Consider the following 24,777-nt stretch of genomic DNA (forward strand, 5'->3'; position numbering starts at 1 on the left):
TTGGAGAAATAAAATGACTTTGTTTTTTTAACCACTCACAACAACCTGTTGCCAAAACTAGTTGGTTTTTAATACAAATGTGAGTGGATCAAAAAACAAAGTCATTTTATGTCTTCAAAATAAAATAAAATAAATAATTATATATCAGGTGTCTCAACTTGAGATAAAGCATCTAAGTTTTCTTTTTTTTTAAACGAAAGAAGATGGAAGTCTGAGCATCTCACTTACACTTTTTTCATAACCGTATTGAATATGGTGTAACAAATATAGGGGTAATAATTAATAATAACACAAATGTACTGAAGAATCACTTTTATTTTTTATTTTACAGAACACAACTAATGTGCTGATTAATTATTCCCATAATATAATTTTGTGATGATAAAACTTTTGATATCATAAATTAAAAATAACAAGACATAATTTTATCAGTTTTATACACTGATGTTTGAAAAGTATTGTAAAGCTTCAATACTTTTTAAAAATAAATAATTTTTAAAAAGTTTTGAAAAGTAATTTATACATATTTGCCAGTAAAACTAAACAGTCACCAGTTGTGCCCCTCAGAATGGGAATGGATGTAATATAAAAAGAATGCAAATATAAATATCTGAGCTGTTGGCTTAATGACCAGCATGACCACTTCCAAGAGATCAAAATCAGGGATTCAAGAGATCAAGATCAAAATGGTGAGAAACTGCTTCTTCAAAATGCGGGACCTCCTTGTATGATGCTAATATTTTCAGTACTTCTCTATGGTGTTGAAAGCTTGACTCTCACACAAGCTACCACAAAGAAGATTGAAGTATTCTAAACGAGAGTTCGAAATTATGATGTTTTAACCTTTTGCCCAATTTGCCTATACCACATAGCAACAACAACAAAAATGGGCCTTTGCAGATTTCGTCGTACCTGGTACAAGCACCCCAGTGAAGAAATAGCTCAAACTGATTTTCCCTTTTTTTTACGAGGTAGTTGAATGTATTCTTGCCTGGTGGCTCTATATGTGTGGACCGACGTGGACTCTGTCACCCAATGTCGGTATTATTGCCTATGTTTTTAACATATCTTAATATCATTTATTTTAAATAAAAAACCTGCCCTTTTTCCAAATAAAACCTTCAATAAATCTCATACATCAAAGGGGTAAGATGCTTGTGAAAAGAGAGAGAAATTATAGACACTAAAGAATAAAAGCTTTTAGTACTTTAACCCATATGAATGGAAAGAAATACGAAATAATAGATATCATATTACAATTCAAAGTGGAAGTAAACATAACATGGGGAGAAGACGTATATCCTGACTTAAAAACTTGAGTGACTCCAATGCAGCACTAAGACAGCATTTAAATTGGCTGTAGATAAAGTGGGAATTGCTAACCTACACCACAAAGAGGCACAATCAGAATAAAAATATCAAAATGAACACATGGCATAGAAATACTTAGCTGCCATTCAGAAACCAAACAACAAACAAACCAAGCAACATCATAAACCACGCTTATTTTATTTTATTGTGACCCTTTAATTTATTATCATTAATTGTCAATTTATAAACATCAATCAGTCATCAATATTGCTACTTACATAAAAAATAATATCTATACTTTGCAATTTTATTAGCAGTTTAATTTTTTTTATCTATCGAACTACTTTTTTTTAAAGTACGAGTTCTTGAGCAAATCAATGGGATATTCTTATATTGCACTTCAACACTAAGCATAATTTTGACATCACGAAATTCCATCATTTAGACTTTATAATACAGTCTCATATATAGATTTGCACAATTAGCTGTTTACAAATATACATGTAAGGATATAACAAATAAAGTAAAAAAATTAAGGCATAAAAATTATATACATAAAAATTTCCTATAATGAAACCATATTTACATACATCTTATCACCTTCTTATTTTATGTCATCCTCATTTTAAAATTACTTTTATCATAAGTTTTCAGCTGATCAAAAAACATCACTTTTAAAATATAAAATCACAAAGTAAGTGCTTCGGATACTGTCACTTGTCCTTAAAAGAATTATCAACCTTTCAGCGAGTGAGTTTTGCGAACTAAACTGTATCTGAAGAATGAGTTCATGCCAACTAAGCCATGTCTGAGGAGTGAGTTCCTATTGAACTAAACTATACGTGGAGTGAGTTCTTGCGAACTATACTGTATCAAAAGATAAGTTCTTGCAAACTTAACGCATTGTTTGCGGGAAACGCTTAAAAGCGTATTTTACATACTGTTGGTAGAAAGCGGAAGATGCTTATTTGCTTACTTTTGGTAGAGCGCAAGAGATGCAAAAAAACATTGTACAGATGGAATTAGGTTTGCGGTTAGTTACTTGTGATTAGTTTACTGAGGGTCAGGCGGCAGACTATCTGAGTATAATTAGGGTCAGGGTTGATGAAAAACTGCCCGACAATAATATGTTCTAATAACTGTATCTGAAGAGTGAGTCCTCGCAAACTAAACTATGACTGAACAGTGATTTTAAATATGTGAGGGGTTTTGTTGTACATTGTAAAAAAATTGAGTATTTAATTGTAAAAGGTAATATCACTACGAAGTGTGTATTTATAAAATATTACCTATTTCAAATTCATATTTTGTGAAATTAGAGGCACAATCACTGAACATTATTTTGCTCCATTATAATTTTCAAATTATCCTTGCTGTCCCCATCAGTCATGTGGCCCTCGTATTGAGCGTTCATATTTGGTTGCATTTGCATGCGGTCCAGGGACGGTTTTTGCATTTCGGTCTTGACGGCGCTTTGCATGTTGGTGTCGGAGCTGTTGGAGTTGTAGTTTGTCGACGGGTTCTGCGTCTGCATGGCGAGCTCTTCGGGGTGGCAGCGCTGCTTGTGGGAGCGGCACGCCGAGCTGTATGCGAACCTCTGCGGGCACCACGGGCACTGGATCGGGGTGTCGCCCGTGTGACAAGTCAAATGTACCTGCAAATGAGATTCTATTTCAACTTTGGGTACTTCGCATGGGACCTACCCCCGCCTGAGTAGGAACCTGATCAGAAAAGTTCAAAAAACTTCTAATCGTAATAACTTTTACTCGGTAAACAACATTATTTAGATAATTTAAAATTGATCAATATTACTACCATGTAACCGTCAAATTAATTGACGGAATAATATAATAATAATTGAGGTGTATAACCGGAAACACTTTAAGAGATCGAATAAGGAACACGAAAAATGTGTTGCACAGAGGATATAGTCAGATGGGGAAGACAGCAAAGACGATTCTGGAATGCCAATGTTAATAATAGAATGCAAGAAAATAGACTGGCCCGAATTGCTCTTCAAGAGAATGCAGATGGAAGAAGGCCACCTGGAAGACCTCCAAAGCGATGACAGCCAGCAGTCCACATCACAAAAGACAGATAGTGGAACAAACAGACTCGAGGATCTATTTAATTGTAATTCCATAAGCGTAACGTAGATCAGATGGCCTCACCTTGAGAGTCTGTCTCCGCTTGAAGGCTTTGTTACAAAAGGGACAGACGTGTCGGCAGAGGTCGTCGTGAACCAAGAGATGTTTCCGGTAAGTTCTTCTGCTATTGAGGACCTTGTTGCAAGTACCGCACGGGTACGATGTGGCATCGTGAGTATCCAAATGGGCCTTGAGGTTGGATCCAGTCTTGAACCTACAATTTTAACATATAATTTTTTTATTTGAATGATAGCTCTTTCGTGCATTCATCTTCCTTCTACCGTACCAGTTACCGCTTCTCCCTCTTAACTTCTATTTTGCCTTTTACAAATGTATGAAATATGTTTGTAAGGAAGACGTAGGACTAAGTAGAGAGTTGATGGTGGGAATAAAAAAAGGATCCATGTTAGAGTTTCAAGGATAGATATGTAGTGATCGTGTATACGTACACACACATACACATATATACGAGTAGTCCACTTGCAAACCATGTTATGTTAAAAATTAAGTTTTTTACCCAATGACGGCAACCGGTAGAATATTAAATCTTCTATCGATTTGAGCTTTTTCGAGAGATTTTAGAAAGTGAACTATCGATCGGCATAGCGAGTTATGCAAGAGTATTGATTTTTCTATTCCATTTTATTCCTAACTTAACAGATAGTTCATAAGGAACTCTCACAAGAGGTAGATTAAATATTCAGCTAGAAGAAACAAAAATCAACTAAATGATCTATAACCTTGAACATAAATTGGTAAATAATAAATGCAATTCCCATCTAAAAAAAAATTCATAACAAGTTTAAGCAGATTAATGTTAAATATGGATGTTAATGTTTAGAATTTTCCACTGATTAAGGCCATTAGTTTATAACATGGTTTATTTATTGTAACTGCAGATGTTAGTAGAATTCCATATTGAATTGTTGAGTAATAATAATAATAAGTAATAACGTGGTTTGCAAGCGGACTATGGAGAAGTGGACATGAAGGAATATGCCAGACATAGAGTAACCATCTTACTTCTTTGGACAGCGAGTGCATTGGAAAAGTTTCTCTTCGCTGTGAATGGCGCGGTGCTGTATGAGTTCTCCGCCCGTGCTGCAAGCGTACCCGCACACGTCGCATATGTACCGCTTGATCTTCTCGTGCACTGCGCGCGTGTGTCCCACCACGGCCGATTTGGTTGTGAACCTGGACAACAAAACACATAGAAATCAAATAAGAAATCATGCGTCGTTATGGCATAAAACAGCTTAATGCCCCGATTCAGAAATCTCGTTTATATTTATAATGAAAATTCCGTATAAAGAGTTTATACTCATCCTTATCCCCTGTTTCCTACCCTCATCCAGTTAAAATTATCATTTCTTCTAACCCTTATCTGCACCCAATGGTGTATGCACCATGGTGGTGTAGGGCACTGCATCGTGTTGACACAGTGTTATCTTGATCATTACTACTACTAATACTTATTTTCACCCCCTTCCTGGTAATCGAACACTGGACCTCCAGCACGGTAGCTAAACACGCTAACCACTACACCATTAGTATAACAGTGTTGTCTTTATCGTTAAGACATGAAGGAAAGGTGATGAGCTCTCCATTTCAGGTACTAGTCCAGGGTAATATGAATAAATGGTAAAAATAAAGGAATGTGAAACAATCTATGCCGATGCTATCTTAGGTAACTATCGGGAACATACAGACCAATGTTCCGGATAATTTCAGGATTATCGATCATACTGCGCAACAATCGATAAAAATGCATTAACAAATACACATTCCTTCTAATCTCTTAACTATTGTGGCTAAGCGTATCCTGGAGAAACTCGGTCGGGTAGAGCCATGATGCAGTGCCCTATGCACCATCGGATGCAGTTGAGAGTTTTAAGATGAAGAAAAATGAAATGTGGAAGTTACTTGTTTCCGCAGATGTTGCAGGGGTAAATGTATCTCTGGAAGAGTGGAATGTGCACTCGCTCGTGGGACCGCAAGTTCTCCTTGGAGTTGAACACCTTGCTGCAGCCGGAGCAGTTGTACACCCGGTCCGGCTTGGGCACGTGCCGCATCTTGTGCTTGTCCAGATCTTCCTGGGTCTTCAGGATCCGAGAGCACTGGTCGCAACTGAAACAACAATCCATTGAGGAATAATTGCATACTGCCAGTAAACACATCGCTCACTCCTTTCAAGAATGTCATAAATCAAAAATCGTCAATTTTCAGTTGTGCATGTTTTCGGAATGCCCAGAAAATGTACTATATCCCAGCAAAAGAGACATATTTTTAACTAAATATTTACCCGCCACAGGGCAAAAAATGTTGTTCTTGCATTTTGAAAAAAAGGTATTGTTTAATTATTTTTTTAAATATTTTTCAAATGGAGAAAAACCCTCAAGTTTTACCTAAAAAGATCTGTTGCACAGTAAAAAGTTCAATAAGTGGCTTGATATTTATTTTTAATACATTGTGTTATATTTTTAAACTTTAAAAACATTCTCCTGAAAAATCAAGTTTTTTGATATATGACGTTCTTGAAAGGAGTGAGCGACATATGCACACAGCGATCCATGGAAAGATCCATGCTTGGTTTAAGCCTGATAGATAAAGAAAGAAATGAAAATATCAGGAATACAACCAAAATAGAGGATATCATGAATCGCGTGGCAAGACCCAAGTGGCATTGGTCCCATAATAATAATAGTATAATATTATAATAATAGTAATAATTTTGGATAATTTATACAGCCATTTTTATACAATACTAACTCAAGGGCGCTTACACAGATGTCGAAAATGATAGATAAAAAAATATATAAAGTGATACATTGTCCATAGGATGAATAATCCAGTGTCTGAATAAAAATTATAGTGAATTCTAGTATTAAACAATTTTAAGTGTGCAAAATATCAAAGTGTATGAAAGTCAATAGCCGCTCACACATGATGAGCAATAAATGACATGATAAGAAACACAAATTAGAAATAAATGAGAAATGATATTTCTCACCGATAAAAAACACCCTTTTCACACAAATTATAAATCACCTACAGAGATTTTGTTACCATCCCAAAAAGTATTTTGTTTCAAAATGCAAAGTACTCACGCAAAACTACTGGGATCATTGTGTCCGGACACGTGGCGGTATATTGCCGTCTTGGAGCGGACAATGCAACCGCATTCACACTGCACCTTGGGTTGCTGCTTGTGTTCCTGGACAATGTGAGACTTCAGCCTGAACCAGTTGGAGCAGACTTTCTGGCAAACGAAACACGCAAATCTGAAACAACAGTGTCACCGTGTACCAACATAACTAGCACAAATATCCTAACCTGTAGATGATACATTCCCAAACTTATTTGACTCAACGTCCATTTTTTAATGTCAATAATTTTCATTGGCTGCAGTACCGTAGAACGGGGCTACTTGAACTTTGATGTGTTACTTAGGCCCAGTACAAAAAAAATTAAATCTGTATTTGGTCTACAATAATGAATGTATCGACATGATTCATTGTTTCCCTGACAGTTGACGCTTATTATCACGATATTTACGGTCGATACCACGATCAAATTTTTTTTTTGTACTAAGCTCAGGTAACACATCAAAGTTCAAGTAAATAAAGTCTTAACCTGTTAACCGGGCGGGACGTATAAATACGTTGAACGTAAACAATATCAGGTACGGTTAGGACATATGAATATGTCCTTGAAATATATGTTGCGCCCTGGAATGGGCGGGACCTATATTTTCAAACAACAAAGGTCATCCATACATGTTTCGACATAAATTTTAGACACAAAGGGGATCAGTATCATTTTGCTATTGAGATTGGTGGACGTGTTCTGGGTGAGCGAAGACAGATACTTACTTACACTTACCTACCTATTTTCGCATTGTATATTTACTTATATTTTTTATATTTCCAACCTTTTAATTCTAGAACACATTTTTTAAAGTTTCTATCAAAATTTGATGTTTCCATTTTTTTGTTGCTATTCTTTTCTATCTGTTTGTAATTTTGTATTTTCTTTTGTGATTTATATATAAATAAATGAAAAAAATGTAAATTTTGAAGTTTTTTCATTTATTTTCAGGATAAATAAAATACATGAAATCACGTCCTCCGGGCGTGACATACTAAACTTTCTGACACGTTCTAGTGAAAGAGTTCGCGCTCGTTGTTTTTGTTGCGTAATTAAAAATAAAACTCCCTATTTAACAGGTTAAGAAGAGATAAATTTGAAAACATGATGGTAATCCACTACTGTTAATCAGTATTATTATCTGATGCAACAAATTTGCGGGGGATACCATCGCCCTGATGAAAAGCTCCTGCGATGGCGGCTCTCAATAGTATCAACACATAGACCAGAAAAAACAATCACAACACAAATGGCAGTCTCAATAAATCATATAGCAGAAGAACGAGTTGATACTTACGAAAAATATTTCTGTATATTTGGATCTGACTTTTTATACGATCTCGGCTTCGACTCGGGATCCGGTGAATGGTCCAGCCTTAACTTCTTCTTTTTTGACGATTTCAGCTTTTTTTTCCTGGGTTTCTTTGGCAGAAGGTCACTTATCGGGTAATCCAGTCCATCATCGAATAATGAGTCTAAAAAATCATAATAAAGTTCATCAATCTCAGGTTTTTTATGATGCTTGTAATTTTTCATAGAATAATTATCAAAAATATTTATTTGTAGTTTTTTATTAGTTAATAAATTGAAATGTTAAATATTTAGGACAGGGGTTCCCAATCTTTTACAGCCCGGGACGCACTTACAAGTTTACTTTCTACCTTTACATTCCCCTCTTAATTTCTACGGTGCACCAGAGTGCCGCGGCACACACTTTGCGAACCCCGGATATAGGCAGTTTATCGTCAGGTTCTTTACATAGAATATAATTTGTAAAATCTTACTTGAGATATCATCTTCCTCTACATCCAAGACTTCAAGTTTCACCTAAAAAACAAAAAGGCCTATTAGGAATAATTTTAATATAAAAGCAATAAAACAAAAAGGAATAATTTTATTTGGACGTTAATAAAATTATCATTGTTACGTTCTGATATTACTGTCTGTTACAGTCACTAAATAAGAGGAATTGAAAGAATATAGGTGAGGGTCTGTGTGTTACTGTAGTGTGTTGCTTTCGATTTTTTTTCGCAATTTTCGAAAGTTGTTTATATATAGGCAGCTGTACAGCACCAAACCAAGAAGCTAACTGCGTAGAGATGCACATTATTATTAAAATATCATTTCAAATCTTCAATCAGCCTTCCAGATTATTTTTAGTATGGTTTCTGTTTCAGATGATGATTGGAAAATGATCTGGCAATGAATGAAGGTAAGTCAAAGGTCATGGTGTTTGAAAGAGAGAAAGATTTGACAGAATGCAAGATTATCGTGCACAATGAATCCCTAGAACAGGTGCAAGAATTTTTATATCTAGGAAGCATGTTCACAAGGGATGGAAAAGTGGATAGGGATATTGAGAGAAGAGTGAATGCAGGGAATAGAATAAATGGTGCTTTTAACAGAGTGATTGGGAATAAGAATATGTCCATAGAAGCCAAGCTAGCGGTTCAAAACGGCGTGCTAGTACCGACACTAATGTATGGAAGCGAAACATGGAACTGGCAAAGGAAGGATGAAAGCAGAGTGAACGCTGTTGAAATGCGCTCCCTCAGACGAATGTGTGGAAAATCATTGTATGACAGAATTAAAAACGACGATATAAGAAAGGAATGTAAGGCTGAACGAGGAATAATTGAAAAGATTAGGAAGAGCTCTTTGCGGTGGTATGGACATGTGGAGCGAATGGATAGCGAGAGAATGACTAAGAAAATATATGTGGCGAATGTGAGAGGGAAAACCGAACGTGGACGACCGAAAAAGACTTGGCACGATCAGATCAATCAGAACCTAAAATCTGGCGGTGTCAAAAGTCTGCGTAATCGGAGGGCATGTATGACTAGATGTATGGATGTGAAGGAGGCGAGGAGTGTATGTCAGGACAGAAGAGTGTGGCGTTCCATCCTCTCTGCCTACCCCTGCGGGGAAACGGCGTGATGGTAGTAGTAGTAGTAGTAGTAGTTCCTGTTTCAGTGCAGAAGTTCCCCCAAATAAAGTAAAATCACAAACCTTCACATCTTCATCTTTAACGTCATCAATAGCATCCAAATCAGACTCCGCTTTGACACTTTTAAATAAATCATCCTCTTTGCTCGTTTCGGGATCATCTATCAATTTTGTGAAGAAATTCTGCGCTCGTAGACACTGCTCGACATATTCGTCGAATGACTTGATTTTCACAACGCAACATTCGCAAACTTCTTTTGGGAAAACGTCGTCTTTAGATATCTGCGAATAAAAAAATAAACTTTCAGAAAAATGTACGCAATCAATTTGAACACAAATTGTGAAAAAAATATAAAGGTAATTACTGTTATGTCGAAATATTTTAATATTATATCAGCCATATTCATATATTTGGAAGCATCTGTCAATATATTTGTCATATTTGATCCTCCGGGTGTTGCACATAATCTACACATGCCTTTCATGAGCTTTGCCATTTTTCATTGTTTATTTAACCTTCTTTTATATTTTAGAGGAAATAATAAAAATTAAAGAATAAAATAAAATTCACTTAATTTAAATAATCTGTACTGTCAAAAAATCTGATCAACAATCAAAAACGAATCAAGCAATCTCCTTTCTTTTCTTCTTAAACTTTATGGCTAATGGCTACATATTCTCTTTGTTCCTGAAACCGGATAGGTATCTACGTAGTTATTTTTTCCTCTTATTTTTTAACTGATACGAAGGAAAAGGTTTTAGAATTTTTAATGTTCGCTCATCATTATTATTCATCAGCTTGCATTTAGTAGTTTTTCACATTTTTTACAAAGAGGAATACTAATCAAAACACGCCTCCCATAAATTTTCAAATACTACTACTACTACTACCATCACGCCGTTTCCCCGGAGGGGTAGGCAGAAAAGATGGAACGCCACACTCTTTGTCCTAACAACATCTCGCTTCCTTCACATCCATACATCTAGTCATACACGCCCTCCGATTAAGCAGACTTTTAACACCACCAAAATTTAGGTTTTGATTGATCTGATCGTGCCAAGTCTTTTTCGGTCGTCCTCGTTCTGTTCTCCCGCTCACATTTGCCACATATATTTTCTTAGCCATTCTCTCGTTATCCATTCGCTCCACATGTTCAAATGGAGCGAATGGATAACGAGATATGGATACCACCGTAATAGAGAATGAATACCACCGTAAATAACTCTTCCTAATCTTTTCAATTATTTCTTGTTCAGCCTTACATTCCTTTCTTAAATTTTCTTAAATTGCCTTAAATTTTCAAATGACCAAGATATATATTTAATTAAAATGGGTAGCGCATTTTGTCAATCAAAATATGGCAAAAGTTAGCGGCTTTTTAAAGTTCAATTTCATTTTTAATATTTGTAGATAATTTTTAGTGCGCCATTTTCGTAGAATAATTCCAACTTCCACAAAATTCATAATTTTGCACAATGTTTGAGGTAAAAATATGTACCTTTTAAAATTTTAATTGTTGCATGTTCAGTTGACAAAAATAAAACATAGGCCAAAGAATAAAACATAGTATATATCACAGCTGACAGATGATACAGGAAATTTTTACATAAAAAAATAATAAATCTTTTGTTTTTTGAATTGTAGTCTTTTTTATTTGTAAAACATATTTTAAGAGCATTGTTATGAAATTAACGACAGCAAAATATTTAATAATATGAATATTATGTCCTATTTTTTTAATAACTTACGTATTTTCTTCACTTTATTTTTGTAGTAATATGCTAACATTTTTTTACAAGCAAAACTGTGCAATATTTATAAAGTAGAAGCAAATGCATTTAGTACCCATCAAAAAAAAAAATATATATATGGAATTGGTTTGGAAAAAAAACATTATACTCATAATGCCTTCTAATGTAATTTTATGGTTGCAGACGTTTAAGTACCGGCCTTTTCACTATTCCATAATGCGTACCTGAAGTGGATAATGAGGTTTTATCCCAAATATTAATGACAAAACTCATTAGTAGGATTCGAAAATGGTCTGAAAAAGGATAGGTACGAGGTTGGTTTTTTAGGTACCTACTTCCTGGAACTTAATTCTTTTACCTGTTTTAAATTTTTGTCTTTGGAAAAATGAAAAGTGTTTTGAAAGTTTGGGAATGTTACTGGAGCTAATTACTGCGAAAATAATAACGGTTTAGAAAAAGCCATAACTTTTATAAAGTTGTGATATCCCGAATCCTTAAGTGCTTTATGATACGACGAGAAATTTTGCCCCGCGACAAGACATCAGTTATTGAGTGAATATCGCCAAAGTTTGCTGGTTGTCAAATAATAGACGCGTTCTCCATGGCGAAGTGAAAGTAAAAATCTGCTCACAAATACAACCACCTAAGGAGGTTTGACTTTATTTGTTTTTTATTTGACATATTGCATTATATTGCGACTATTCGGTCAATTTTTATTTGCCTCGTTTATAGTAGTATCATGGAAGAATCCAAACAAATTTGACATTTGCACATATTTCAAATGTATTTAATGGTCTAATGCAATTTCAAGCAAAATGACTTAAAACAAATGTTTGCTTTTATTCAAATATATTTTTTAGATAAGTTTATTTTTTATTACTTTTGAAATAAATAAAAAGTTGAAAAACAATCTGTGTAAATCTTAAATTCTGTAATATGATTCTCTATTATCATTAATGATTAAGATTAAGTTAAGCTTGCTCTTGCCAATAAAATGTTAATTCACAGATCCAAGCTGTAGATACGATGATAACATAATTTTCGTTGATGAGGTTGCCCAATGGTCTTAGCATTATACTCAAGATTTACCTTTTTGGTGCTTAGAGTGTTTATATGTATGCTAAAATTGCTGAAGACTTGCAAAAACGGTCTGTTTCAAATTTAGTGGACGTTGTTAAGGCAAAAACAATAGGTTTGCTAATTAATAAATAACAAACAACATATTTATTTTTTGTTATTTTAAAATTTTCACTAAAAATTTGTCAAATTATTTTATTTGTGAATATTATTGACGAATCAAAATTTTGGAAGCGCGCATACTGCGACACTGCCTCCCAGCTCGACCGCCAACATAAACTGGCATCATTGTCAGTTGCAATTGGTCAATATATCGATTTTTACTCTAATGGTTATTATCATATGGTGTCTTTTTGACAACGCTTGACTAAATGAAGGTTTAAACAAGCTACTGTTATAAAACAGTTGAAGTTGCTATATTTTAATAAACCGTACTTATTAGCGTAATCTAACTATGGTTTTAAAAATAACGCATTCAATCTTTTATTTACAGTTTTATAATGAATTCTCCCGAAATCAACATGCTGTCGGATTCATCTTTCCACATATCCAAAGAGATACGCACAGATGACAGTGGATATGTGACGGTCACTCCGAGTTCTGCCGAGACCACGGGGGACCTGTCCGCGCGGGAGCTCTGCTCGCCGGAGGAATCTCTGGAGAAACGCACCGCCAGCCTCGGGCTCTACACTCCCGAGGAGGTGCCGCCCGCCCGGACTGGCCGCTTCCAGCGCTCCAAACCTAAACTTCTGTCCCTCGACTGCTCCGCCGAGGATACATTCATACTCCATCCTGTTCAATACAGTTTGAAGAATAAAGGAAAATCTTTGAAGAGACAAAATGCCATCTCGGTAGAATCAGAATGTACATCAGACTGCGTTATAAACCCTTGCACGTGCACTCTAAAAAGTTCAAAGATTCAAAAGTTGGCGGTAACATGTGAGTCGCCAATATCGAGGAAACAGGAACGCAAATGCATTTGTAGAACTGCCAAAAGTTCCAGCTCCGATCCCGGTGAAAGTTATCTCCGGGCAGCCAGTTCAGACATCCAGCCGGAATGCGGCAGCTCGCAAGATTTAAAAAGATGGCAAGCATCGGAATCGTGCGCGGAGAAAGCGTCCCGCTTATCTTACCCCGTAACTCCCGTGAAAAACAGAAAAAAAATGCGTCAAAAAGGTGTAGTTTCGTACCAAGATCTGAGACTCCCCTGTGACATGATAGAGGATGACTTTTCACCTATTTTTAAGCGTGATATTCTTCCTGAGAAACAGGCTCATTTTTCCTCACAAAAAATAGGCACTCCGGAGAAAAATCAGATTTTATATTCGCATCTGAAACCTGTCACTCCGCCGAAAAAAATCAAGACTCCCGAAAAGTTGAAATTGTCTCTCCAATCCAGCGCGTCCAAATGCCGGAAGAGTCTGAATTATCAAAGAAAATTTTACTGCGGGGAACAGTATATAGACTTCCTCAAACTCCTCGGAGAGAAACAGAACCACTATCCGGCCATCAAGTGTCTGTTGCACAAGCTGGATGCCGAAGACCTGGTCAACGTGTGCAAGGTCAGCAAGACCTGGAGCAACGTGTGTCGGAGGGACCGGCAAGCCGAGAAGCGGCGCAAGCCCTACCTCATACAAAAGGAGGAAACAAAGGAAAACTTTTGCGTCAATATGCTAGCGATGCCTGCCAAGAGACTGGACGCCGTCCACACCACTACGCAGAGAGACCTCATGGAGATACAGAACCACTCCAACGTGTTGCCACCCAAGCCCCAAACTAAGATCAGGAGTCCTCCCAGTAGCCCGAAGAACAGACGTTTCAACAAGTTTGTGAAGGTAACAATGACAACTTTTGTTCAAAATCTAATTCTACTTTCTATTTAACCGTTATAAATAGTGTATTTCTTTGTGTTTTTAAAACACATAAAACCGGGTACAAATCATTATCTTTATTCCACACGACTCCCATCAACGATATTTATATGGACACGGGAGCTGTGTTTAACCCACAGAATGTGTTTAAAGATATTAAATCTCTATCTATACTGGCAATTTTCCACTTAAATAATACACTTTTTCAAATATATTTCAAATATTTCACGTTTGTACTGTTACATTTTTCCAGTTATTTTCTTGTAGATAGAAACTAAATCAAACTGTACATTAAAATAAGATGCGTTATGGCTCCGTGGTTGCTGTTGTTGAGTCAAATTTTTAGGTTAAGTTTGCCTTCTTCTTATGCCTTTTGTCCTCCACTGCTAGATATAGGATATACCTCTTCCGTACCTTTCCATTTTTTAAGTCCGTTGCTGCTTGCAACTAATTTCTACCCCCCACAGCGGCTATGTCATTGGACCATATTTTTTGAGGTCTTTACATGATCGTCTTCAAATCACAGACTTTGGTCTAACAAATTATTATTCTTATTATGTTACTCCATGCTGAAGGTCGCCTATCATCATGGAAATTTTCGCGCTCTCTGCAGCCACTCTAAACAGTGACTTAGTGATGAAGTAGAACCACTCTCATTCCAGAATAAACATTTTATTCAAATGCCGTGTTAGCCTTTTCGCCTTGTAATGTAATACATAAATGACCAAAGTACTCGAGCTCTCTTATCGTTATTGTGTCCTTAACTTCTCTCTCTTTTTCCATGCGCCTTAACCCATTGTTTGCGGGAAACACTCAAAAGCGTCTTTAACATACTGTTGGCAGAGAGCAGGAAACGCTTGTAAGCGTTCTATTTGTTTAATTTTGGTAGAGCGCGAGAGACGCCCGCAAACATTGTACAAATGGGAATTGGGTTTGCGGTTACTTATGATTAGTATAACGAAAGCCGGGCGGCAGACTGTCCTGTAGTAGAGTATAATTATCGTCGGGGTTGATGAAAGAACTGCCCGTCAACAATGTGTTAACACTTTTTGGTTTCCAACTCTTTGGTACACCATATTTTGTCAGCACCTCTTCCGTTGAAAAGGCATCCTAGTGATGATTTTATAAATTAATACTCTCCTTATCATTCATTGTTCACTTTGTGTAATACCACTTTTATAAACACTTAATCGTGACTACCGGTTTTGGAATAATTATTCCATCATCAAAATAAAATTGTTACAATTTGACATTTGTACAAAAATAAAATTCTTTCAAAATTGTATTTTTGTACAAATGTGAAATTGTAATAATTTTATTTTAATGACCCGATGGAATAATTATTCCCAAATTGGTAGTCACGAATAAGTGTTTATAAAAGTGGTATTACACAAAGTGAGCGATGAATGATAAGGAAAGTGTTATATTACCATACCATATAGTTAACAATGCTTTTAACATACAAAATGTTTTGTAAATTTGCTATGTAGACTGGATCGGAGGACTCAACAAGAGAGCTGCGGACCTGCCCGCTGTGCAAAGGGCCGGCGCGGGTGCAGGAGGCTCGCGCCGAGTGCGTCGGGGAGTGCTGCGGGGTGAGCTTCTGCGCGGTCTGCTTCGCCATCCTCCCGGCCGACTGCCTGTGCCTCAAGCGGCCCATCGAGGCGCCCAGCCCCTCCAAGCAGGCGCAGACGCGCTCCAGGATCGGCACCAAGCAGAGCCGTCACAACCTGAGGAGGCTGTGCATGTGAAACCAGCAGCGGAGACAGTAACCTCGCTTTGCAAACTTCTCTCCGTAAGCTGCGTGATTGACTCCTTCACCTATAGTGCCAGGACTGTATTAGCTAATTAAATTTCCTAGATTTTAATAGCCATTTTGATGTCGGCTGCTGTTTATTGAGTTATTATGGCATGTGTCACTTGCACTTTGTCGCCACTGCGCTTCGTCCGTTCCATTTTTCACTATTTGTCTTAAAATAATTCCAGTTCATATTTATTAGGATATATTAGAAGTCTCAGCAAAGACAGAGCATCTTTTCGTCAGGGGTCAAATCCAGTGTTCAAGTGCAATTAAATAATTTTTTAAGTGTATATATATATATATATTTTTAAACAGTTAAAATACTCGAGAAAAAACATTACAGAGTTTTCTAATTGGTCTTTGCTACTAACACTCGGGTGACCATTTCTTAGTTTCGAATCGTCAGCGATAAATGCCAGCGACAGCGTAATAACCCGGAAAAACACAATCAGCAGTGCATTGGCTAATAGGAAGTCCATGGAAAATACAATGAAAGATTGTGTTTTCTATGGAGATATTTGAGGGCTCTAGAAACAAATGCATCTCCAAATTACATGATAATTATTGAGCTTCTTCATTTATTTTATACCTAAACATCAAGTATTAAAATAGGTCTGCAGCTCAAAATCATCATAATATCAACCTATCGCCTAAAGGCGGTAAGGATAGAAATCTTATTTCAAGTTGTGGTATGAACCTCGCTAGTCCATCAATATTCTGTCATCGTATCGGAATGGTGACCACATTATGATGATTTCTTGCCAAAGATAACTTTTATTTATTCTCTATCTCTCAAGTAAACTCTAAAAATACATAGTTCTTTTAATGATTGGTTCGTTTGCTTTCTATATGTACTTTCATTCTTTCCCTAAGTTAAATAGAACATTTCATTATTACATTAGAGGGCTTTGAAATTTCAAAAATTTTATTACACCTTCTAATTGCAAATTTGCCGTAAGAAATAATGTTAAAGTTATTCGATATCTGTTACTCATTCTCTATGTATTTCAATATCTTTTAAAATTAACCAAAAATACCTTAAATATTATATCTACAGTAGTAGTTTTTCTCTGTATTGATAATATTTTTCACGGAAGCCTTCGGTTGCTGTAAATTAATTTTAAATATAACAATCGTTTGGTAACAGAACTTTGTATTTGACTATTTTTTACTTGAGCGACATCATTGAGATATATCATAGCCCACCTGGTATTACCAGAAATTGCGCAGATTATAGAAATTACACGGTATAAAAAGAATGCTGTATGAGTTATAACCATAGTTTAAGTATAGTGTACGGTTGTGCGAATGAATTAAGGTAAATTTCACTCCATCCTAACTGATTACCCCGTCTCTCGCAATATAAAATAGGACTGATTAGATCCTCGCAAGGCTGTGATCGCTCATTCCATGACAACTGATAGCGAGACAACGAATCACCTCTCTTTACACATTGCCGCACGATTACCTTGTCTATAGTAACATATACACTCTGAATCCTCCATGGATTCAGCTTTATTCACTGACCAATAGCGTGTATATGTAAAATCAAGCGATACTTAGTGCGGCGATGTGGGATCATTGATACTTATTAGTTTAATGTTAATGTATTTGTGACTGCCGAGTATTACAAATTCCCAGTGAAAAATACAGAATTCCTTAATTTTAGTTTGGTGATAGAATATTTTAGTTCATAACTGAACGGTTTTGTTGTATCAAGATTGACCAGTTTATTAGTTAGAATAGAATCTCCGTGATGCATTTTATTAACTTATGTATTTTGATCTCGATAACTATGCCATAATAATCCTCTTCAGTAATCCGCTTTGTGAATCTTGTTTAAAATACTCTATTGCCCAATAAAAGGAGTCAGAGTTATGTTACTCTGCTGTATATCAACATTTTCATTTGCGCTATTTAAAAATTGTTAGCTAGTTAGAAACTGCATTATTCAAAACTAGAATTGGAACAGTGGTAGTTTGGCAATATCCTGGTTATAGTAATAAAATCATCCCAGTGACTCGACTTTATTATAAACCAGTTTTTAATATTCTAACGAGTGTTATAGATATATATGTGTGAAAGCGTGTGTAGGCATTTAAATATTTTTGATACTACCATATTTTACAAATTAAATTAATTATGTAGTTTAAAATTGTCCCGTCTGTATACTTGCTAAACGTGTCAGTATACCTGTTAAACCTCATGTGTATTGCACGATAATGTGTCTGTATATCTGTTAAACCTCATGTATGTGTGTGCACGACAACGTGTCTGTATACCCGTTAAACCTCGTTTATGTGTGTGCATGATAAAGTGTCTTAATGTGTGTGCACGATAACATGTCTGTTTACCTGTTAAACCTCATGTATGTGTGTGCATGATAAAATGTCTGTATGTGTGTGCACGATGACGTGTCTGTATGTGTGTGCACGATAATGTGATTGTTGGCGGATCAGAACAGAATAAGCAATAAAATGTCTTCATCACTTTGAAACTTTTGAATCTGATCTAAGATCTAGAAACTGTATGTAGATGTTGATTAGTAATTAATTATGTAACATTGCGGTATGTAATGACTCTCTGTGTAAAATACTCACCGCTTGCAGTGTTGTACATTTGTGGCGTGGCAATATTCCAGTTTGAATGTCTTCAATACAGGGTTTTATTAGATTGTGTAAATATAAATTGTTATTCTTAAATGGCCACTGTTTAATTATTCCAAGCACCTTTTTATTATTATTACTTTAAATGCTTTGTATGTTGTATATATATACACGTGTATTAGATATTGTGCATATATTTAAAAAAAAAATTTAAACTGGTATTTATGTAACTTAGTTTTATTGTATGTCCTAAGTCTTTAATGCTGTTACTGTCCTACTACTGGTCACACAATTATTGTTCGTCCGATAGACCTTTAAAAAAAATAGTTTTTTGAAAGCATTTAAAAAATATATATTAAATTATTAACCTTGTAAATAGTAAGATTTTTATTGAAATCTCAGTAAAGATCAAGGCACCAATTGAAGGAATCTTAATAATCTCGTCCACTGGGTACACATCGGGAACTGTGTCCATTTTGCCGTGGCTCTAAAATGGTCTTGTGTGTTTTCGATACATTCAATATATCATAGCCACCACAATATTATCGCTACACAAACTTCATGCGGTGTCGTAGAAATGTACCCTCAGTATTTAAAATCTTTTCAAAATTTAAGTAGTATGGTTACCAACCATGGGTTCGATGGTGATTGTTGCACATTATATAAAGTGATCAATTATGCCAGCCAATGACAGATAATAAGCCCATGTAAATACCCAGGACTTTTACCATTAATATAATTTTAAATAAATTCTTTGTTGAGATATCAATAAAATTCTTAATACAAAATTCAACATTCGAGAAGAAATATTATTTATTTTTACTTGGTAAATACCACTATTTCTTCAAATCTATTGGGACACTTGTTTCGATACAATCCACATGCTTTTCAAACACAGTATACACCAAAAATTATGCAGAATGCATCAAAACACGTGTCACAATAGATTTTAAAAAATAGCGATATTTAACAAGTAAAACTTAAATTAAAAATGGATAAATGTTACCTCAAAGTGACTATCGAATCAATTGATGAAAATATTATTTATTCAGTTTACAAGCAGTTATTTTTGTTAATTGTTTAGGCAATCACTTTGTAGTAATATAACCTAGTACAGTAGAATCGCGATATAAGTAATCGCGATATATCGAAAAATGACGTATATCGAAAAAAAAAACCAAATTTATTCCCTAAAACTAATTTTTCATACAAAAATGCATTTATATAACGAAATCCCGTTATTATGTACAACAAAATCACTTTTGTCCCGTACGAAAAAGTGCCAATACATTTAAGTAAATTTATAACAAATAAAAAATGTTATGATAAAAATATTTCAAAGCCGCGCCGCCGCGGCGCCGCGCGGAAATAAAAAATATTAAGATAAAATTATTCAAGCCGCGCCGCCGCATGCGGATGGTTTTATGGCGATTTTTAAAAGTAATTCAATACAATATCCCATCAGCTTGAGTAATTAGTAATTAGAGTCAATGAGTCAGTGAAATGATTTACTTTAGCAATAATAATTCTTTAGTTGTGTCGCCTACTTTCAAAATTCGCTAGATCCAGTTTTATAAGATTTTAAAATAAATACTCTATCGGAATGCCAGTTGTGGTTTTTATTGTTCAAAATTTTTAAATACTTGAAAACCCCGCTAAAAAATACTTAAAAACAGCGTTGTATTTCAAATTCCGATATATTCATGAAACTTGCCTTCTGACCCATATCCGTCAATCAGAGAGCGGAGATAGGTCAAAAGTTAAGATGACGTCATTATCGATTTGTGTCTCGTGTTTTTTTTTGAGTACTGAAAAACTTTCCAAAAAAATGAGAAAATTCTCTATTTTAAAATATTTTATATAAAGATAGACAAATCTTTGAAACATAAATGTTATCCGGAGAATTTGGATTTTTTTTGTAAAATCGACTTATATGGATCTGGCGGATTTTGAAAGTAGGCGAAGTAGTTATAATCTCTCTTCTTATTTCAATGAAATTATTTCTGTAGGCCATAAAAATTCTCAAGTATATTCTCTCCCATAATCAGTCCACCTGCTTATCTCAATGGTAGACAATAATAATTCTCAAATTACAATCCATCTTTTTATCTCAATGAAATGATTCTGTTGACAATAATAATCCTCAAATTGCATCCGTCTTTTATCTACATCGTAAGGGCATTTGTCCACTACACAGAATAATTTTACCGTCCGTCCGACACGTCAGTTTGCGTTTTAAAACGACGATTTTACGATCGAATTTACGCGCAACGTGTTCACGCACCGATCAAGAGCTCCGATCCGAAGAAAGATGGACAAAAGCACAAGCCAATCCAAGCCAATCGTCATTTTAAAACGCTAACTGACGTGCCGGACAGTAAAATTACACGGAATTTCGGGTAGTGGACAAGCGCCCTAAGTGGGGCGTAGTGTCGGGTAAGACAATCTGCACACTATTGGACTAGCGGAGTAACGTGTTACGACGTACGACATGCACGCATACTTACAAAGCACGCCACACGCGCAAACACAGAAACGTTTGTGTATTTTTACGATTTTATGTTAAGATTTGATTCCCGATTTTTTTACAAATTATTTATTTCCGTCGCTGCAAATGAATGACATTATGAATAACATTTACCAGACCCAACATTACAAAATTGTTTTATTTAAACTTTAAATATGGCCAATAAAAGCAACTAGGAATATTAAATATGACGGACAATTTGGACAAATACGAATTTGTCCGTTTTATACGGATTTTGAAGGAATAAAGAGATCAAACGGAATTTGAAGGATTATAACGGAATTTTAACGGATTTTAGGAAATTTTTAGCGACGGCGAAAAAAAATTCATCGCGTAAATTTTGGAAAAAAAATTTTTTTCGCCGTCTCGTAATTTCGCAATTTCGTAATTTCGCAATCTCAATATCGAAAACTACTCTTTGACGTCTGACAACACTGGCCGTCAGTAGCGCGCAAGCCATTCTCGTTCCCGGCTTTGGCGGCTACTTGTGATATTATTATTATTATATTTGATGTTATTATTCTCATTTTCAGATGCATATTTACCAGACCCAACATTACAAAATTGTTATATTTCAACTTTAAATATGGCCAGTAAAAGCAACTATGAATATTTACGTTTTTCCTGTTTTAAAATCACATTCTCATATTGTGTACAAAATACATACGAGTATCATCGATTCCCGCGGCACTTTTATCACCGTAAGGTTAATAAGAAAACTAGTGAAAATATGTAGATATTCAGTTCCCTATGGCCCCCTTCTCCTTTGTTTGCAGAACTTGCGATCTTTTTGAAAAGCCGCGCAACATTTTTTGCAACGGCGCGCAACATATACATACTAAGTATGATTTAAAAAAATTCGTTATATGTGGGAATTCGTTATTACGAATTAATATTTTTTGTTCCCTTGGATTTCGTTATATCGCGATTCTACTGTACCTAGCAAAAGTTGAAAATAAAATATATGTATATTTCTGGTCTAAAATAGCGAAAAATAATGTCGATTGGACAAATAAGCACTCAGGCGACATACTGGCAATTTATTTTATTGTGATTTTGACTTAATAATGCAACTTTGTTAAGGTTTATAAGACATTAATGTGTAATACACTTATGTATGTAATGTTTTGTACACTCTACGAGTTGATTATCTAAATATATATATTTAAATAGTTTTGGATTCGAGTTTGTTGCCAGTAAGGAAACTTTTTAAGTCTGTAAAATTATTTCTTTTAAAGTACTTGACTCTTCATTTATTAGGTTACTGTATTATAATATTTATTTAAATACTTTCATGTACGCTTACTGTTGAATTACGAGATGAAATGTAAATTTGTTTTTGGAGCAGGCACTCCTTCATTATACGGATCGTTGGGGCTCGAGTGACAATGGCTAATTTTAAGGAGACACATTTGATGTGATGTAACTTTGTTGAATCTTGTTGCTATACTGTTTTTATTTGGACGGAATGAAGCCTCAGAAATATGTTAATGTACATGACAGTTGTAGTCCTTCCAATGTATTTCTATTTGTCACTCATGCCATGTTTATTGAGTAATTTAAAGTTAAGTTATACATTTTGCTATTTATGCTACTCCGGATGGAATTCATCAATTTGTATTCATTTCTGCGGGAGGTATGATTGTAAAATTTATGTTAGCAGTTACAGTAATTATTATCCCTATGCAATGTTGATTTCATTACAATAAGAAATGCAAATACTTCAGTTCCGGGATTATTCCCATTACGCTATTTTTATTATTACAGTAGACACTCTCTTAATCGGTCTTGACGGGACCGACCTAGGGCTGGATAGCGAAAAAGCCGGTTAAAGAGAAGGTAGTAAAAAACACATTTAGTAAAAAACACTTTCGCAAGGAAGAATGAAAACACAATTTTTTTCAAAACACTCTGAAAACAGAACTAAAAGTTCCGTATTAGAAACTCACACATTAAAAATTAACATTTCACACACTGTAAAAAAATTACAGGAAAAAGCCACAAATCCAATTTTTTTTTAAAAAGTAGGCTCTACAAGAGGCCGGTTGAGGCCAGCGCTAGTTAAGAGACCGTCTACTGTATTATTTATTAAGAGTAATAACAAATCGTGCCAAATCCATTTTTAAAAAAAATCAATCCATCCATGATTGTGGCAGATTAGTGATATTGAGAAAAATTCCTAATAAATCTTTGCAAATGCAATTTAAAACAATTTTTGTAAAAAACGTTTAAATACTCAGTTGAATTGAAGCGTACGTACTTCGAGGTAGTATTTTACGTAACTGGCACTATTATTATTGTTATTAGGAAACTTGAATGGGAAAAATAGTGTTTATCTTCCTCAATTTGGCAAGTAACAAAAACAATTTTGCAGAAAATGACAAAAGTCCAAAATTTTGTATATGTATTCTAAAACTAAGTTTTTGTACTTAGTTGCTTTTGCTTGAACTGCATTACTTAGTAATTAATAATAACGAAGTTAATTATTTATATGCCGCTATTTTCGTAAAATACTACCTCAAGGGTGCTCGGCTGTCCAATTTTAAAACACAGTAAGGGAAATTTTTTTTGTAGTACGATTTTCAGTAGATTTTACTTAGTCCAAAAATGCAAAAAAATACTACAAAAAAATTGTCCCTTACCGTGTTTTGAGTTTGGACAGCCGTGCTGTGACTATTTTTAGAGGTTTTTTTATTGAAATGATTAGGCAAAGAAATGGATTATCTCACTCTCATACTTTCTGACTGCCGCTGGAAGAGCATTCCACGCTATTGGGCTCGCAACAGCAAAAAGACGCTCACCAAATTTATTGTGCTGGCTGTGAGCTAGGAAGATCTTTTTACCCATAGCGGTTATTGTAGCCGATAGAACTGCGAGTTATCTCTCAGCTAATTTGTGTGGAATTGATAGATTTTTAGTTTTGTTATCATTTTTATTCCATTATTCAATTCAACTGATATTGTATTCTCTCTTACCCTTATACTGCACCCAATGGTGAATAGACCACCAAATTAGATTGACACAGTGTTAACTCGATCATTGATTTCATGAAGACAATGTGGGCCATCATGTCCTTCGGAGGATGTATCCCAAACATACGATAATGCGTTATCTATGTAACTTTAACTTCAGGACCTTTATTTCTGATGGCTATATTTCACCAAATAGAATCGAAGTTGTTTATCTACACTGTGTATTTAATGCATTATCTTTTCTTTGCAAAGACCCCCGGTACCAGCCTTATTGTCCTGAAATTCTGTTTCCAAACTAATTCAGTTTTGTTTGTAACCTAAAATGCTGTTCGCAAACTGAGACAGTTTTGTTTTTACCCAAAGTTCCAATACAAATTCTCGAGCCAGTGCCTACGTATACTTTATAGTTTTGAATTTTGATGTAAAACATCGTATTATTTCATAGAATAATTGCATTTAAAATTGAACATAATAATGAAAACCTTGTATTTTTTTAACATAGTATAATTATTGTAAATACATTTTTTTTACAGTTATAAAGTATAAAAAAATAAATTAAATATATAAACCTTAAAAATATGTGGTTTTTATTAACACAACCTTTTTCATTATTCGCTTTA

At 35.0% G+C, this 24,777-nt stretch overlaps 2 protein-coding genes and 1 long non-coding RNA gene across 3 annotated transcripts; 1 reads left to right on the top strand and 2 right to left on the bottom strand.

The window, feature by feature from the left end:
* Positions 1 to 295: 295 nt before the first annotated feature.
* On the bottom strand, positions 296 to 10,224 carry LOC148309813 (uncharacterized). Its single transcript, XM_088259402.1, has 9 exons — positions 9,917 to 10,224; positions 9,615 to 9,833; positions 8,390 to 8,432; positions 7,903 to 8,080; positions 6,566 to 6,739; positions 5,382 to 5,585; positions 4,482 to 4,652; positions 3,483 to 3,672; positions 296 to 2,965 (listed from the first exon to the last, which is right to left on the bottom strand). Exons 1-9 carry the CDS (start codon positions 10,046 to 10,048, stop codon positions 2,639 to 2,641), a joined length of 1,638 nt encoding a protein of 545 aa, XP_088115528.1. The 5' UTR covers positions 10,049 to 10,224; the 3' UTR covers positions 296 to 2,638.
* Positions 10,225 to 11,676: 1,452 nt separating this feature from the next.
* Positions 11,677 to 18,749, top strand: LOC148309814 (uncharacterized). Its single transcript, XM_088259485.1, has 3 exons — positions 11,677 to 11,954; positions 12,874 to 14,215; positions 15,742 to 18,749. The coding sequence occupies exons 2-3, from the start codon at positions 12,881 to 12,883 to the stop codon at positions 16,000 to 16,002; spliced, it is 1,596 nt and encodes a 531-aa protein (XP_088115611.1). The 5' UTR covers positions 11,677 to 11,954; positions 12,874 to 12,880; the 3' UTR covers positions 16,003 to 18,749.
* LOC148309815 (uncharacterized) lies at positions 16,357 to 19,767 on the bottom strand. The gene is made up of 2 exons (XR_015837485.1): positions 18,407 to 19,767; positions 16,357 to 18,288 (listed from the first exon to the last, which is right to left on the bottom strand). It is a non-coding gene; the product is annotated as an uncharacterized LOC148309815 (long non-coding RNA).
* Positions 19,768 to 24,777: the final 5,010 nt, after the last annotated feature.

The sequence above is a fragment of the Brachycentrus maculatus genome, unplaced genomic scaffold (assembly GCF_059751285.1).
Source record: "Brachycentrus maculatus isolate JH-2025_06_01 unplaced genomic scaffold, ASM5975128v1 h1tg000117l, whole genome shotgun sequence".
Lineage (NCBI taxonomy): Eukaryota > Metazoa > Arthropoda > Insecta > Trichoptera > Brachycentridae > Brachycentrus > Brachycentrus maculatus.

Coding starts and splice junctions, on each gene's coding strand:
- LOC148309813 (XM_088259402.1), bottom strand. CDS start 10,048: ATGGCAAAGCTCATGAAAGGCATGTGTAGATTATGTGCAACACCCGGA. Junction 9,834..9,916: donor TAAAATATTTCGACATAACA/GTAATTACCTTT, acceptor TTTTATTCGCAG/ATATCTAAAGACGACGTTTT. Junction 8,081..8,389: donor AGAGGAAGATGATATCTCAA/GTAAGATTTTAC, acceptor ATGATTTTTTAG/ACTCATTATTCGATGATGGA.
- LOC148309814 (XM_088259485.1), top strand. CDS start 12,881: ATGAATTCTCCCGAAATCAACATGCTGTCGGATTCATCTTTCCACATA. Junction 14,216..15,741: donor GTTTCAACAAGTTTGTGAAG/GTAACAATGACA, acceptor TTTGCTATGTAG/ACTGGATCGGAGGACTCAAC.